This window comes from Rhinolophus hipposideros (assembly GCF_964194185.1).
Source record: "Rhinolophus hipposideros genome assembly, chromosome: 4".
NCBI classification, from domain to species: Eukaryota; Metazoa; Chordata; class Mammalia; order Chiroptera; family Rhinolophidae; genus Rhinolophus; species Rhinolophus hipposideros.
The window spans coordinates 49,380,025-49,398,510 of NC_138050.1; the positions used below are offsets into that span (position 1 = coordinate 49,380,025).

Sequence of the window (18,486 nt, forward strand, 5' to 3'; positions counted from 1 at the left end):
TGATTTTCATCTCTACGGATAGGAAGAAATGTTGCTGTCTGGAGGATGTCATAGGTGTGAGCAGTACAGCAGAAGAAAAAGGATTGAGAGACTTTGGATGAAAGTGCTACCCCTCCCAGGGTCTTTGGATTTAATACATTTTAAACCAAATTAAAGAATTAACTTATTAAAATTCATTTTAATTGACTTATTAAAATAAGTTTTAGACAAAATTAAGAATTATTTTTAGAGTGAAATGTTAGCCATCAAAGGATAGGAGCTTATTTTGGAGGGCAATGAGAATTTGAAGTTCAGGCACTGAAATTCCAGACTTTCTAACTCTTATGAACACCAGCACTCATCACTAATTCCTCCCACTAAACATCCCATCCCCATTGGTGGTAAGAAGAAGATATGAGTATCTGAAATTCTAGTAATGCTGGCTAGACATAGAGACTGACAAGCTGCAGCAAGAATGACTGAGGTGAAATATAAGGAAGGACCCAGAGAACGGAGAGTAAATCCTTGATGGGTGACTGAGGAGAGATAGAGTTGATGAACCTTTCAGAAGGCAGGTTGTGTGTTCTCTCCACTATCATTTCTGTATAAAATGAAACACTCTGGTTAACGGGGTAACTTATCAAGTGGTATGGTACATGATTCTGCCACCATCTAGCTGTGTGACACCAGATAGAGTGGGTGTCAGATACCAGACTCTACCTCCCGGGGTTAGGTTTCCTCACTTGTAAAATGGTGCTCGAGGGGTTAACTGTCACAGGTAAACTTTTCACAGCAAAAGGACAGTTTCCTAAGACTTCTTTTTTTCTAATCTAAACTCCTTGCTCTTTAATCATTTCTCAAAAGATTCCTTTCTAGATCCTAGGTCTCTCGAATACTCCTGGATGGACATATTTAACTTTCTTAAAACATGTTGCCCTAAACAAAGACAGTGTTCCAGATGGCTCTGGCAGCAGAGCTGCCATTCTTACACTCTCAATACTGTGTAATTGTTTTCTTTGTGATAAAGGCAATTAAGTGAATACCCCAATATAATGTAGTTTTTCTAATTTTGTAAGTTTTTTGTTTTTTTTTTTTTTTTAGAAATAATAAAGTCATACATAAAACAACCCCTTTTGGGTTGATTGATGTCTGCTTTCACCAAAAGTCTAAACTCACTGAAGAGAGTTTTTGGTTTCTAGAGTGGGATGGAGACAAGGTGGGTGGATTTGGGGGGACAAAGGGAGCTGTAAAGAGAGACAGGCAAGAGATTCCCAGAGGCTGGCTAGTTCCCTCAACAGCCAGGATTACTCTCCTGAAGTGGCACATTCTACAGAGGTGGCCTCCTCAGGGGGCAGCTGCCCCCCGCACGTCCCCATGAGGCGGCTCAGAGAGCGGAGGATGCTATCACCCAGACCCCCAGCCCTGAGAGAGTCCTGAGGTTTCAACCAGGCAAAGGGTAGCAGAACTGCCACTTCCAAGGGACCATGTGGGGTGGCCACTGACTCATCCACTGTGATCAAAATGGACTGGAGGCTATAGGGTCTGCCCTATATTTTGGGGGTCACAAAAGCCTTCCCAATTCTTTTGCTACACTAGGCAAGAGGATGGAGCGACTGTAATGACTGAGACTAGGTTTCCTGCCAATTTAGTGGAATGGCAAGCTTCATTTTAATTGATTTACTGAAAATAAAGAAAGGTGACACTCCTGCAAGCCTGAGTTAATGGCTAATTTATTCCTGAGACAGTTGTGAATTCACAGCAGGCCTGGAACACAATTCGGATGGATAGGAAATCAATGTCTGATCATTTCCTTCCTTCCTTTCATTCAAGCAACATTTAAAGCATTTGTATGTGATAACCAGTGGCGACAGTGGGTGACATACAGGGATAAGAGAACACAGCCCCGTCCTCAGGAGCCCATAGTCTAGGACGGGAGACAGGCAGGTAAGCAACGAGGTGGTAGGAGGGGTTCTCTGAGACAGGTGGGGCATGAGCAGGGGACAGAGTCCTGCCTCTTAGGCCAGAGCTCTTTTCATTACGTGTTGGTACCTTACTGAGTACCACCTGGTGTTTGAAAGTTGCTAACTCTACACAGTGGGGGCTTAATAAGATATGCTCAAGAAATTTTAAAATTGGATTAAATCTGTTTCACTCAAGTTGAGTTCATCTGCTCCCTGGAGTTGACTGCTCCAACACTCAGTCTCCATCCGGGTAACTGCTCCCACTGGGCCCTCTCCTCTAGCTAGCCGGAACTTTCATGTTCTCATTCGTTAGCTTTGCATTTATGAGGAGCCCTATGGGTACAGGCAGCACTCAACTGGATGAGACTCTGATCAACTGTGAAGAGGGTGGCATTAATAGTCTTCAAGTCCCATAAGGGAAACAAGACTAAACTCCCCCCATGCTTTCTCCTGTAAGAAGGATAAGGGGATGCTCTGACACTAAGACACTCGAGAACCATTAGACAAGGGAGCTAAAAGGCATATTTATTATTCCTTTTTTAAATTGAAATATAATTGACATATAATATTATATTAATGTACACACACACATACACACAAGACAACAGGCCCAATATGGAACCACTTATGGCCCAATGTCACCAAGCAGAGATTTAATTACAGTTTCAGCTCTCCCAAGAATGGAATCTTAAACCACTCAATCAGAAATCCCCTAATCAGCACTTGTTAAATAAGCTGTCTTATAGACCTCTGCCATCCCCTAAAGGAAAGTGACCTTGCCACAACCAAATCATTTGTGCTAGGACAATTTCCTGTTCTAGCTCCCTTCTACTTATAAAAGTATTTCATTTTATAAAGCTCTTTTCTATCTGCTAGATTGGATGCGGCCTGATTTATGAATTATTGAATAAAGCCAATAAGATCTTTAAAATTTACTCAGTTGAATTTTGTTTTTTAACATTAGTATCAGGTGTAAAACATAATCAATTGATATTTGTATATATTGCAAAATGATCACCACAATAAGTACAGTTAACATCCATCACCATACATAGTTACAAACTTTTTTCTTGTGATGAGAACTTTTAAGATCTATTCTTTAGCAACTTTCAATTAACAATATAGTTTTCCTAACTATAGTCACCATCCCGTATGTTACATCCACAGGAATTATTTTATGACTGGAAGTTTGTAACTTTTGACCTGCTCGTATTCATGTTCTTAAGCTCCAAGTCTAAGATGAAGAGATAATAGAGGAATAATATGTATAAGAAATTTTTCACTACCGCCTCTGATGGAAATTATAAAATGCAGTTTTTCTCCTTTACACAAGTCTCCAACCTGTATTTCTGCAAGAAAAATACTGCGAAACATTTAGAAGTTGTCTAGCTTCATCCTTGCTGCATTGCCCTGCATCTCTTTGCAAGAGAGTAAATTAATAAGTCAGGAGTTAGGACCCAGAGATATTTTTTAGACTTACACGATCTGACAGCTGACTGGAAATCAGTGAAGTGTACTTTAAGAAACATCACACTGATCTGAGAAGGTCTGAGACCATTTTATCCAACTTCGGGTATCTACTTTCCCCTTAGGTTCCACTTTGGACTTTGAACCACTGTATTTTCTTTCCAAAACCCCTTTTCCGCTGGAAATATTCTGTTATTAAAAAGGGAGAAATAATCTTTCTAAAACTGACAAGATGACATTTGCAGACTTTATCCTGACACTCATCATCCTTGGTGTCACTCCCTCAGGTAAGCTCAAGTTAAACTAAATTAAAACTTTATAATTGTAGAGTTATTTAAGCAAGGAAGGTGAAACTATGATGTCAATAATGTTAGAATTACAAAATGTAATGTGTAGGTATCTCTAGGATGACCTTTAAAATGTGGCTTTGATAAATAATTTTATAAAATCTGTATATTGCTAAAGAAATCATCTTTATAAATTCCATAATGTTATGCTTTTATCACTTATTCTGTTAGTCCTTTTGAATCATTATGAGTTTGGTAGGAAGATGTAAAAACAGGAAAAATGTTACCAAATGCACTGAATGTTATTCAGAGAATTGTTAAAATATTTGGCACCGAAATTTATTAGATCAACATTTTAAAATCATATCTACTAAAAAGCATTATATTTATGTACAGATGCTTTTGTTCAATATATCCTGTAGACTTCATAAATACTTTAATACATTTGTATATGTAGATATATTTAGTATGTTGGTACATTACAATTAAACAAAAATATATGCCAAATGTCTATGAACATGTGAGTTTTCTGTGACTAGTATCCACCTGAAAATAGAGGAATTCTTAAGAAAGAAAGAGGGCAAATAAAAGGAGAGAGGCGGAGGAAGAGAGAGAACAGAAAAGGAAAGAGGAAGAAAGCAAAACTTTAGGGGAGAGTGAACATTTTCCCCTGACAGTTTTCTGGGTTTTAAAATCATTTCACTTTTCTTGTAACAAGAACAGAAAACTTTTCCTACTGCACCAGAAACTAGTTAGAGCCAGGAGCCAGAGATGGTGAGAAAACAGTGTTATTCCATTAGCGATTTGTATTTATTTGTTACTAGCATTTTTGCCACATTTGATTATTGCAAATTTCAAGTGGAGAACCACAGGCAGTGAAATAGATTTGCCCCAGTCCTGGAATAAATCCTAGGTTTAAAAACCACAGCGCCATGAGGCACGCACACCTGAACACTATCAAGTCTTCAAAAATGTAGCCTTTCCTCATACCACGGACTCGAAAACAGAGTAATTTCTCGGTGTAGAAAACATCAAACCCACTTTCAAATAGTACTAAATTTGGTCTCTGCAAAGTCTTAAATGCAATTTGCCAATCTCTAAAATTATACTCAACTTCTGTGTTTTAGCATACAATTAGTGCACATGTGTCTAATGTATTTCTGCCTTAACACTAAAGTGTTCTGTTATTTACTGTGCAAAAAATTGATTCCCATCATTCTTTCTCCTGGGAAATCATCTCACCAGTGAGCAAGGGTGCTTAGCACAAACCCTCCTGGTTCACCATGCATTCTCCTCTACATAGAAAAATTGGAATTTGGGGAGAAGCTGATACTCGTTCTCCATTGTGTAGGCTGCTAGAGTTTGGGGAGTGTATACTGAGCTATATACATTTGTCAGAGATCTATAATAAATCTATGTCATAACCTGTAGTAACTCTCATATTTATAAATATTTCTAGATCCACTGGAGTCTATTTCTATTTTTAAATCTAAATCACCTTTCCTTAAGTTTTTTTAACTTTATGACTCATTATAAAGAAAATAATTCTCTTTTGTCACTTAAAACTACCTTTTTCAAACAAGGGGCAACCCCTCATTTATATATTTCTGGCTTTGATGAAAAGGATAATTGTGTATGGCCATGTGACATCTCTTGTATTGCTAATTCACACTCTGTGTGTGTCTGCTCCCAGAAATAGGGACTGTATCTTATGTATCTTCCCATCACTCTTACCACATGATAACATGTGCTTGCTTATTCAATAAATATTTATTGAGGATCTCCTGTATCCAAGAAATGGTTTCAGCAGGTGGGACGCAAGAGGGGATAAAACAAAGGCATTCTAATAACCTCTCGCGCTAGCAAGAATCCAATAAATATTCATTATTTTACTCTACAGGCTAGCTCTATGTGCATGACATATTTAGACAAGGTGGTGATAATGGAAAGTAAAATCAAAATATACCCAAAGGTGTCAAAACAAAAAATAGGCCTCTCCCAACTATACTGAGGTTTAAAATTCTTTAGTTATTTCTTTACTCTCTCAGCTAAGGATAAACAGTGGTGTTGTCTTCAATAAAACCATAAATATTCATGGCAGTTTCATCTATTAAGTCTTATCAGTTATTTATACCTCAGTGTGAGTGACTTTGTCAAAATGTTGGTGAAGGTGGCTGTTGACATGAGGGTGAGGAAGTAGCAGAGGGTCTCAGAGACTGAAGAAAGGAAAGGAAACATGATGAAGAAGAATGAAGAGACTCAGAAGTTCAAGTCGTAGATCCAAAGAAAAATTTATTTGTCTCAACCTGGTACTGAGCGCCTTATCGAAATCTCTCACGATTCCACTTACTGGGGTTTAGGGATCCCTGACGTCCTCACAGGGAGGGGGTCCTGTACAGACCTTTGATAGCTTTAGTTACCTTCACCTTGATGCCTTCTCTGTTGCCATAAATGGCAGCCAGGAGTAAAGAGCTATTCCCCAATCAATGGTGCATCTTAAACTTTGGCTCTCTTTTGTATCTTTGAAACAACAAATATTTGATATTAATAGGTCACATTTTGTGGCCGTTTCATGGACGTAAACATCCTAGAAGCATAAGACATTGGAGTTGTAGGGGCCTTGCCAATCACTCCCTATTTTTATCAGAAGAGGATAAATGCTTTGCTTCAGATCCCACTGCTTGGAATCAGGACCAGAATTCATGTCTCTGAATCTGAGTCCAGTGGCTCTCAATGTTAAATAAATATTTGTTGGATTCCCAGTCTAATGAATGACAAGCTTGACAACAGACTCAGCATCCTGACAAGGACAGTGTGTCCCCTCCTGGGGGCACTTTCTGAGCCTGAGTTCCACATGGAGGAAATAACTAGAATCAGGCAGAGCACTCTCCATCTCTGTCTGTCTGTCTGTCTGAATCTCTTGCACGTGCTCTCTCTCTCTCTGGTTCTCTCTCTTGTTGCCCTCTGCCTGTGGAATGGCTTGGCTAGTCTCAAGTGTTTTGACCAAGAAAAATGAGACAAAGATTAAGCAGCGGGAAGAACCAGGGTGTAGGGGAGAAGCAAAATTCTTTTTTTGCGAAAAGCTTAAATGGCGGCACACATCCTCTGAAGATGTGTGTTAAACTAAGTTTGTTTGTGTGATGGGGGTGGGGGTTGTGTGCAAAGCAGGACACAAGGCAAGGAAATATGGGAAGACCATGGTCGAGTCTGAAGCGGGGTTGCTCCCACTGTAAAACACTGGGCGTCCACCTCCAAGGAGAGTGACCACAGAGCAGTCCCCAGTCAAGAGCCCCTGAATCCCGACCCCGGCAAAGCAGTCTGCCAGGTGCCAACTGTAGCAGAGCAGGATTACAGAACACTGTCACCAGTGTTGAATGTCTCCTTAAAACCTAACAAATATTATCTGTGACCTGGTTTATCATTCTTCCCTGCAATAGATTGCTTTAAACAATGCTAAAAACAACACAACAACAAAAATAGCAATAACAACGAACATATGTTAATAGAAGCGAATTGTTGAAATTTGTAAGGAGGCCATAATGGAGAGAACAATGTTTTTTTCCTCCTTAATCCTCAGTGAGTCTCATGGGCTAGTGGAAAAACTGTTGACTTGGGAGTCAGAAGACCACACCTGCCACTTACTAACTGGGTGACCCTGGGCAAGTCACTTCCCATCTTGGTACCCCAGGGTCTTTAGCCTCTGACACTGACAGCATGGCTTAGATAATCTTGGAGGTCCTTTCCAGCTCTATTACCTTCACTTCTTTATCATTTTACTTTTCCTTCCCTTTAAATTTATGTTGAAATTATTTATGAATACAAATGCTCTCCCATCTCTCCCTTTCAGGAAGCTGACTTTGAGAAATCCAAACACCCACAGCAGGAGTTGAGGTGTCACTCATCTTCCAAGTGTAGTTTCTTGACTTGCCAATGAATTGCTGAAATGTTACTTAGAATATTGGTCTTGTCTAATTAATTTAAAATGTAAATCCATTTGCAAAAATTTGGTTTATACACAGCTTTTCAGGAACCCATTTATTCCTTAAAACAGAGATCCCCCTGTCCTGGAAATCTTGAGCACATCTATGATTCTACATTTTCTAGAGCTGTGAGCTGGGTTCACTCTGCCTCCTTCCCCTGTGCACCGAAAGTGCATCAAATATTTATTGAGGCCCTGGCTCAACGAATCGATGGTGGAGACACTTGCCCTTCCTCACAATGCTCTATCTTACAAAAAGGACAAACCAGAAACACTTTCTGGCCTGTGCGCTACGTCTTCTCCAATAACGTCAATGACTTCAGCATCTATTTTGGGAAGGTTCAGGAAGCTTGAAGATATTAGGCAGAAAACATTAAACCTTTGGCTTTTCTTTTCTTTTTTTTTTTTTTTTTTTTGTAAGGTCAAGACAGATTTATAGTAGTCAGCTTGGGCTGCCATAACAAAGTACTATATACTCCAGACTGAGTGGCTTAACAGAAATTTATTTTTTCACAGTTCTGGAGGCTAGAAATTTATGATCAAAGTGCCAGGAAATCCAGTTTCCGGTGAGAACTCTCTTCTGAGCTTATAAACAGCTGCCTTTTGGCTGTGTCCTCACAAGGCACTTCCTCAGTACTTGTGTGGAGAAAGATCCTTGGTCTTTCTTCCTCTTCTTGTGAAGACACTAATCCTATCAGATTAGGGCCTCATCCTGATGAACTCAGTCTGAATGACGTCCTTATAGGCCCTATCTCCAAATACAGTCACATTTGGGCTTCAACGTGCGAATCTGAAGGGACACAAACATTCCATACAGATTTAGGCTGTTTCTTTCTTTTTTTTTTTTTTTTTTTTTTTTTTTTTTTTTTTTTAATTAATTTTATTGGGGTGACAATTGTTAGTAAATTTACATAGATTTCAGGTGTACAATTCTGTATTACATCGTCTATAAATCCCATTGTGTGTTCACCACCCAGAGTCAGTTCTCCTTCCATCACCATATATTTGATCCCCTTTACCCTCATCACCCACCCCCCACCCCCTTACCCTCTGGTAACCACTAAATTATTGTCTGTGTCTATGAGTTTTTCTTTCTCATTTGTTTGTCTTGTTCTTTTTGGTTTATATACCACATATCAGTGAAATCATAGGGTTCTCTGCTTTTTCTGTCTGACTTGTTTCACTTAGCATTATTCTCTCGAGATCCATCCATGTTGTCACAAATGTTCCTATATCATCTTTCCTTAACGCCGAATAGTATTCCATTGTGTATATGTACCACAACTTCTTTATCCATTCATCTATCGAAGGACATTTTGGTTGTTTCCATGTCTTGGCCACCGTAAACAAAGCTGCAATGAACATTGGAGTACACGTGTCTCTATAGAGAAATGCTTTTATATTTTTGGGGTAGATACCCAGGAGAGCGATTGCTGGGTCATATGGTAATTCTATTCGTAATTTCTTGAGGAACCTCCACACTGCCTTCCATAGCGGCTGCACCAGTCTGCATTCCCACCAACAGTGTATGAGAGTTCCTTTTTCTCCACAGCCTCTCCAACACTTGTTACTATTTGTTTTGTTGATGAAAGCCATTCTGACTGGGGTGAGGTGATATCTCATTGTGGTTTTCATTTGCATTTCTCTGATAATTAGCGATGTTGAGCATTTTTTCATATGTCTATTTGCCATTTGTATATCCTCTTTGGAGAAATGTCTCTTCAGGTCCTCTGTCCATTTTTCAATTGGGTTGTTTGTTTTTTTGTTGTTGAGTTTCATGAGTTCCTTGTATATTTTGGATATTAGCCCCTTATCAGAGGAACTGTTTGCGAAAATCTTCTCCCATTCAGTTGGTTGCCTCATTATTTTGTCAATAGTTTCTTTTGCTGTGCAGAAGCTTTTCAGTTTCATATAATCCCATTTGTTTATTTTAGTTTTTACTTCCATTGCCTTTGGAGTCAGATTCATAAAATGCTCTTTGAACCCAAGGTCCATAAGTTTAGTACCTATGTTTTCTTCAATGCAGTTTATTGTGTCAGGTCTTATGCTTAAGTCTTTGATCCATTTTGAATTAATTTTGGTACATGGTGACAGATAGCAGTCCAGTTTCATTCTTTTGCACGTAGCTATCCAATTCTGCCAGCACCATTTATTGAAGAGGCTGTCTTTCGTCCATTGTATGTTTTTAGCTTCTTTGTCAAAAATTATCTGTCCATATTTATGTGGTTTTATTTCTGGGTTCTCAATTCTATTCCATTGGTCTATGTGTCTGTTTTTCCGCCAATACCAAGCTGTTTTGATTATTGTAGCCCTGTAGTACAAGGAAAAATCAGGGAGTGTGATACCTCCAGTATTGTTCTTTTTTTTTAATATTGCTTTGGCTATTCGGGGTCTTTTGTGGTTCCAAACAAATCTGATGATTTTTTGTTCTATTTCTTTAAAAAATGCCATTGGGATTTTAATGGGGATTGCATTAAATCTGTATATGGCTTTGGGTAATATGGCCATTTTAACTATGTTGATTCTTCCAATCCATGAGCACGGAATGTCTTTCCATTTCTTTGTGTCTTCTTCAATTTCTTTCAAAAATGTCTTATAGTTTTCAGCATATAAATCCTTCACATCCTTGGTTAAGTTTATTCCTAGGTATTTTATTCTTTTTGCTGCAATTGCAAAAGGAATTGTTTTTTCTATCTCTTTTTCTGAGATTTCATTGTTGGTATATAGGAAAGCAATGGACTTTTGTACGTTGATTTTGTAGCCAGCAACTTTACTATATTCATTGATTGTTTCTAATAGCTTTTTGGTGGAGTCTTTAGGGTTTTCTATGTATAGCATCATGTCATCTGCAAAGAGTGACAATTTAACTTCTTCATTCCCAATTTGGATGCCTTTTATTTCTTTCTCTTGCCTGATAGCTCTGGCGAGGACTTCCAACACTATGTTGAAAAGCAGAGGTGATAGGGGACAACCTTGTCGTGTTCCTGAACGTAGAGCAAAGGGCTTCAGCTTTTCACCATTAATTATGAGGTTAGCTGAGGGCTTGTCGTATATGGCCTTTATTATGTTGAGGTATTTTCCTTCTATACCAATTTTAGTAAGTGTTTTAATCATAAATGGATGTTGTATCTTATCAAATGCTTTTTCTGCATCAATTGATAGAATCATATGATTTTTGTCCTTTATTTTGTTTATGTGATGTATCACATTGATGGATTTGCGAATGTTGAACCATCCTTGTGCCCCGGGGATGAACCCCACTTGGTCGTGATGAATAATCTTTTTAATGCATTGTTGTATTCGATTTGCTAGAATTTTGTTTAGGATTTTAGCATCTGTATTCATCAGAGATATAGGTCTGTAGTTTTCTTTTTTTGTGTTGTCCTTACCAGGTTTTGGTATCAGGGTAATGTTGGCCTCATAAAATGAGTTAGGGAGTACTGACTCTTCTTCAATTTTTTGGAAGAGTTTGAGCAGGATTGGTATTAGATCCTCTTTGAAGGTTTGGTAGAATTCACTGGTGAAGCCATCTGGTCCAGGACTTTTGATTTTGGGAAGGTTTTTGATGACTGATTCAATTTCCTTACTGGTGATCGGCCTGTTAAGATTTTCCAGTTCTTCATGATTCAGCCTTGGAAGGCTATATGTTTCTAAGAACTTGTCCATTTCTTCTAAGTTATTAAATTTGGTGGCATATAGTCCTTCATAGTATTCTTGGATAATCCTTTGTATTTCTGTGGTGTCCGTGATAACTTCCCCTTTTTCATTTCTGATTTTGTTAATTAGTGTCTTCTCTCTTTTTATCTTAGTGAGTCTAGCCAAGGGTTTGTCGATTTTGTTAATCTTTTCAAAGAACCAGCTTTTTGTCACATTAATTTTTTCTATTGTCTTTTTGTTCTCTATTTCATTTAGTTCTGCTCTGATTTTTGTTATTTCCTTTCTTCTGCTGACCTTGGGTTTCGCTTGTTCTTCTTTTTCTAGTTTTTTAAGGTGTAACATGAGGTTATTTATTTGGGATTTTTCTTGTTTCTTGAGATAGGCCTGTAATGATATAAATTTCCCTCTTAAAACTGCTTTCGCGGCATCCCAAAAATTTTGGTAGGATGTATTTTCATTGTCATTTGTTTCTATGTATCTTTTGAGCTCTCCTCTAATTTCTTCTTTGACCCAGTCGTTCTTTAAAAGTATGTTGTTTAATCTCCATGTATTTGTGTTTTTTCCTGCTTTCTTTTCACAGTTGATATCCAATTTCAAAGCTTTGTGATCAGAGAATATGCTTGGTATGATTTCAATCTTCTTAAATTTGCTGAGGCTGATTTTGTGTCCCAATATATGGTCTATCCTTGAGAATGTTCCATGTACACTAGAAAAGAATGTATAGTCTGATGTTTTAGGATGAAGTGCTCTATATATGTCAATTATGTCCAATTCCTCTAATGTGTCATTTAGGGCTGCGATTTCGTTATTTATCTTCTGTTTGGATGATCTATCCATAGCTGTCAATGATGTATTTAAGTCCCCTAGTATAATTGTGTTTTGGTCAATTTCTCCCTTTAGTTCTGTTAGTAGTTGCTTGGTATATTTCGGTGCTCCCTGATTGGGGGCATAAATATTGATGACTGTTATGTCTTCTTGTTGTATAGTCCCCTTTACCATTATGAAATGTCCATCTTTGTCTCTTGTTATCTTTTTCACCCTGAAGTCTGTTTCATCGGAAATCATTATGGCTACACCTGATTTTTTCTGGGTACCATTTGCTTGAAGTGTCAATTTCCACCCTTTCACTTTGAGTCTATGCTTGTCCTTGTAGCTGAGATGTGTCTCTTGTAGGCAGCATATGGTTGGGTTTAGTTTTTTGATCCAATCTGCTACTCTGTGTCTCTTTATTGGTGAGTTCAGTCCATTTACATTTAGGGTGATTATTGATATGTGAGGATTTCCTGTCATTCTGTCTTTAGTTTTCTGGTAAGGCTGTGTCTCCATTGTTTCTTTGCCTTTTTGTTGTTGTCTGTTATTTCTGTGTGGTAGTATTCTATGATGTTTCCCTCTGTTTCTTCTTTTATTACAGTATATATTTCAGATTTGGATGTTTTTTGAGTGGTTACCCTTGAGTTTATGTAAAAGAAAGTTTGATATTTAGAGTATTCCAGTTTCTTCAGTACGCTTACTTTCTCTATTCCCATATTCCAGTTCAGGCCTTTACGCTCCCCCTTTTTATGTTTCGGTTGCCACAAGTTGTCCCTGTTGATGGTGGTCTAATAGCTTCCTTTAGTATTTCTTGTAGTGCAGGTCGTGTATTAGAAAATTCCCTCAGCTTCTGGATGTCTGGAAAGGTCTTTATTCCTCCTTCATATCTAAAGGAGATCTTTGCTGGATATATTATTCTTGGCTCATGATTTCTCTCTTTCAATAGTTTGAATATTTGGTTCCATTCCCTCCTAGCTTGTAGAGTTTCTGCTGAAAAATCTGATGATAATCGAATGGGCTTTCCTTTGTAAGTTACCGTCTTCTTTTCCCTGGCTGCCTTGAGGATTCTTTCTTTATCATTGATTTTAGACAGCTTCAATACAATGTGCCTTGGTGAAGGCCTGTTGGGATTGAGGTAATTAGGTGTTCTATTTGCTTCTTGGATTCGAGGATCCAGTTCTGTCCACAAGTTTGGGAAGTTCTCATCGACAATTTGTTTGAATATATTCTCTGTTCCCTTCCCTCTTTCTTCTCCTTCTGGTATACCCATTATTCTTATATTGCTGTTTCTGATGGAGTCAGAAAGTTCTTGTAGAGTTCTTTCATTTCTTTTCAGTCTCAAGTCTCTTTCTTCTTCCCTCTGTGTAAATTCCAGGTTCCTATCTTCGATGTCACTGATTCTTTCCTCCATCTGGTCAACTCTACTACCTAAGCTGGATATTTTATTATTAATTTCTTCTATTGAGTTCTTAATCTCCAGAAATTCTATTTGGTTCTTTTTCAAGATTTCAATCTCTTTTGTAAAATGCTCATGGTGTTCTTTGATTGTGTTTCTGAGTTCATTAAACTGCCTTTCTGTGTTTTCTTGCATCTCGTTCAGTTTTTTCAGAATTGCGATCTTGAATTCTCTGTCATTTAAATCACAAAGGTCCATATCTCTAAGTTCCTTTTCTGGAGACTTTTCACTTTCTTTCTGAGCTATCTTGTTGCCTTGGTTATTCATGGCAATCACTGATTTACTATTTCTCTTCCTAGACATCTACAGGAGTGTCTTCTGCAACAGGTTGATAGGTATGCGAAGAGCTTTTGGCGTTCCAAAGCTCTTTCTGCACCAGATTCAGAGCCCGTTTGTTTCAGCAGTTCTGTTTACTCCTGCAGGGATCCGCCCAGATAGGTGGGGCCAGGGGCTTGGTGAGTTGTGAGAGGTGGCCCAGAGCAATGGCGGCGACCACCACCACAGCCAGTCCTGCTTCCACAGCTCCCTCCCCTTTGCCGGAACTAGTTGAGCTGCGAATCTGTGTCTGCGGTCCACAGTTCTCAGAGCAGCAAATATTCTGTCCTTTGATCCGACACTGCTACTTTATCGCTTCTAGCACCGGGCAGGTGGGGGCGGGGCGAGCTCTGTGAGGGTAGGGAGGGGGCGGCTAGTCTCCGTGCCTAAGGCTTCCGTTCTCCGCTCGGCAGTGAGGGCTTAAACCACCGATTTCAGCCCTCTTCCCTCAGTCTTTGCTCCGAGGTCTGCCGTGAGCGAGCGTTGGGTTCAGCGGTTTTGTATGCTGCCCCCTCAGCCCTGTGGGCCGTAAGCGGAGCCCTAGCAGTCCGAGTCCTTCCCTCTCCCGCAGTTGCGGAAGATCCGGGCGCAGCGGGCTCCGAGCATTGAGCTAGGTCTGTGTCCTGCGCCCGCACAGCTCCGTCTCCGCACTTCTCCTCTCCCTCCTCCCCCGCTCGCGCGATTCACCCACCTGGAGGTGAATTCAGTAGTCGGCCTCTTCGTCTTGCCTGTCTGCTGTGCAAGGAGTCCTTTGTGGAGTTATTGTTGTCCGATTCGTTGTAAATTCCAGGGGAGCGTTACAGAGCCTCACCTCACGCCGCCATTTTTTTTTCAGGAAGGAGGTTATTCGCTGTTTCTTTCTTGATTCAGCAGCTCACCCCCCGACAGTGACAACATGGATCGATACATACACAGGTCCTAAAAGAGCAGGTCTGCTCATTTTCCTTTGAATACTGGTAAAGAGCAGGAGCCAACTCTCCTCATAAAGGCTATGGCTTTGGGTGATAAATGCTGGGAATGTCAAGGTCCTAATATTAGAAGCTCCCTCCCACCATGCAACTCCATCTCCCTTCAAAATGATACTAAAATTTTCCTGCCAGGGGAGGAAGTTCAAAGGTACAATCTCTGTTCTTCTTAGGATCCCTCTCATATGTCCAAAATTATAATGGCTCAGGCTGTCCGGGCTAAGAAGAGAGAGAGAGAGAGAGAGAGAGAGAGAGAGATGGTTCAGACATGATTCAGTGTTCTCAGCCTCCCTTCAGTGTCTCCATCTGTTGGAGAGTTTGGGCCAGAGCTGAATTGCTTGAGAGAAGACAGAAGCAGAGAGGCCACAGCTGTCCTTCTCTTGAGATGGTGTCTTAAGTAATTTGTGTTCACTGGGCTGAATGGGGGACACAGGACTCTCAGGGAAGTCAGTACACTGGCACTCTCAGCAGTTGGGACTGTGCTCAGGTGCACACAACAGTGGCTCCAGTGTCTTAGCCAAACAGGGAGACTGTTTGCCTCACATACCAGATATCTGGAGGCAGGCAGTCCAGAGCTGGTGTGGCAGTCTGTAATGCTATCAGGGACCCAGGCTAAGTCTGTCTTTCTATTCTGCCATCTTTTGGATGTAGCTTTCAACAGACTTGTTTGTATACTCGGGTGGCCAATCTCTAGACAGCTTGTCCTAATTCTAGGCAGGAAGAAGAAAGGGCAAAAAGTAAAAGATAAAAAGTGAAAGGTGCATGTCAGATTGAATCCAGACTCTTCAACAATATTTCCTGTAAACCTCACTCACTGGCTTCTGTTTATATCTTAATTGTCATATAGCCATTCCTACCCGTAAGGGAGCTTGAGAGGGGAATATTTTAAGTTGGCACCATGGATCATGAATAGCTTTAGCATCTGTTACCAAGGAAGAAAGGGCAAATGGCTGTTGGGCAGAGAACTAGCAGTGTCTGCCACAAACAATATTCTCCTCAGAGGAGGAGGGGGTCGGTCACCTGCACAGGAGAAGGCAGGAGAAGGACAGCTGTGGCCTCCCTTGCTTCTTCTCTCTTCTCTCAAGCAATTCACCTCTGGCCCAAACTCTCCAAATACCACTGAGCAAACACAAGCCAAGTAGCTAACTGCATTGTTACTCGAGTGTTTGTTAGCTCAGCAGCCACTGTGTCCCAGGCTCTGCCCTAAGCTAGGGAGACAGCCATGAAGAAGGCTTCCTGGAACTGGCATTTTCTAGTGGGGCAGACAGACAATAAACAAATAAGCATATAATATGATCAAGTGCTCTGATGCAAGATGAAGGACCATAAGGGGATAGAGTATGGAAAGAGATTTTTAGATTGTGTACCCTGAAATGACCTCTTCAAGATACAGCAAAGTAAATGAATGTGTGTGGGGTAAGAGCCGTCCCAGAGTGAAGCACACTGGCCTGCTCTGAAAAAAGCAGATGGGCCGTGGAGCCAATGGAGAAGTGAGTAAGGGCAGAGTGGATGCTGGTAGGGGCCCCAGGGGGCCTGGGAGACCATGGTAAGAACTTGGGATGTTTTTTCTAAGTTTAATGGAAAGCCGTTTGGAGGGTTGGAGTAGGGAATTGACAATCTTCTGCTTTTAAGAGATAGCTCTAAACTAATGAGTGGAAAATGAACTATAATGGGGGCAAAAGTGGAAGAAATTTGGAAGTAGCACATGAATCCAAGAGATAGATGATGGAGTTTGTGATAGAATGGTACCAGTGGTACCAGTGGGGAACAATCAGAGTTGCAATGTATTTTGAAGGAAGTTAAAACCAGATGTGGGGTAGAGGAATTCTTGAAGTTCAGCCTGAGGAAGTGAACACCTCTTTCCCCAGGAGTCTTCAGGGAATTTCAATTCCCTCACTTCCCCTCTTTTTCCAGTAAGGTTTTAGTTGCCTTTACAGAGTGCTGCCCTGGCAACCATCCAGCTGACCAGCTCCTTAATGCAGCTGTGCTTACTAAGAGTAATTGAAGCATCAAAGTTTAAGAACGGTTAGTTTTTTAAATAAATAAGCATAAATGTAAGGTTATGTCTCTCTGTATCACTCATTTGCATTTTAATATGCTTTGTAAAGCAGAAGAGAAAGGAGTGGAGGCAGACAGAGCACACAGCCTATCTTATCCACAGCTCTGTTCACCCCAGGAGCATTAAGAGGGCATTTCGAATTGCTACTTCCTTATTGAATTGAAGGTCTCATGCACATACAGGCAATGTGTGCTGTTATGCTTTTCTTCCTACTAAGAATCTTTGGGTTTTGATCCAGTAAACTTGGGCAGTGTCTTGCATGTAATCATTGGACATCGTGTTTCTATCAGGGGGGAAAATAAAGTTTTTTTTCTATCAGGGGGGAAAATAAAGCATACAGTACAGAATGAGTTGCTGTACGATATTAGTGGGGTGCTGAATATATAAAGAGAGGGGCTATATTTAAAATACAACAACCAAGAGCTTGGGAAAATCCCACAAGAGCAACGTTCTAGGTAAAGTATAGTCTACTTTTAGCTTTGTGTTGTGGACATGGAGAATGGTTAAAGGGAACCCCTGTACCCTAAAAACTGCCTTTGCTGAATTAGGCTGTTTAGGAATATATGAAGCTTCGGGCCATAGGATGTGAAAGCAGCCATTATGCCTCTTCCGTTAATTCAGGTTCCCTCATGATTCTTACAGCCGCTGCAGGATTCAGTTCAATAGCTGAAAGTGAAGATGCCCTCCTCCGACATTTATTCCAAGGTTATCAGAAATGGGTTCGCCCTGTATTAAATTCTAATGACACCATAAAAGTATACTTTGGACTGAAAATATCTCAGCTTGTAGATGTGGTGAGTAATCCTTGGCACTATGCTAAAAAAAACATGCATTCCTGAACCTGTTTGTGAGTCTAAGTTTTATTTTGTTTTCTTTCCCCATGTCTTCCATTTCAATTTTTAAAATAACACTGTGAGAGAAAATTGGCCCCAAGAAGCCAGTGAAATGACCTGAGGAAAGAATGAGAGGTGTCACGAAGTACATTTTCATTGCAGCACTATTAGTGTAGGACTGTTTTGCTGGAGGTTGGATGTGGTGGCTAGAAAGGGCCTTGTCGCTGGTGAGTTTGCTGTACCCAAGGTGAACACCCAGGGTGAGGACTGGGAGCTGGAGAGAAGGGAGAACTGAGCTCAGGGCTGATCTTGTGTCATCTCAGCTGAGGGAGGGCTGGCAGGGTGTCTGCAGGAAAGAGGGCAGATAGATGATGACAGCACCAGAGTGAGTGCCTGGGTGACCCCATTGTCCTCCTGGGTCCCCTTAGGTCCCCATACCTTTTTCTGACCTCACCTGTACTTTAACATTCTCTGCTCATTTTCTTTCTGGGCTCGAGCTTCTGCCATGATTGCGTTCCTGGAAAATCAGTGAAATGTAACAACCGAGATTCTTCAAAATCATCCTGCTGTGGTCCCCAAAGTCCCAGAATAATCTTCCCACGTTGCCCAAATCTTCCACCCCACCACACATACACACACACTCACCCACCTCAGCTGACTCAATGCCCAGGATTTCTTCTAGAAAATCATGCAAAGCCCATCTCCCATCTAGCTAATA

At 40.4% G+C, this 18,486-nt stretch overlaps 1 protein-coding gene across 2 annotated transcripts in view; it reads left to right on the forward strand.

Moving 5' to 3' along the window:
- Nucleotides 1-3,485: 3,485 nt before the first annotated feature.
- Nucleotides 3,486-18,486, forward strand: part of CHRNB3 (cholinergic receptor nicotinic beta 3 subunit) — a 33,077-nt gene continuing 18,076 nt past the window's right edge. For both annotated transcript variants that reach the window (XM_081046287.1, XM_081046288.1), the window contains exons 1-2: nucleotides 3,486-3,694; nucleotides 17,578-17,729. In XM_081046287.1, coding sequence (XP_080902413.1) covers nucleotides 3,640-3,694; nucleotides 17,578-17,729 — 207 coding nt within the window. In that variant the 5' untranslated portion in view covers nucleotides 3,486-3,639. The remainder of the gene's footprint in view (nucleotides 3,695-17,577; nucleotides 17,730-18,486) is intronic.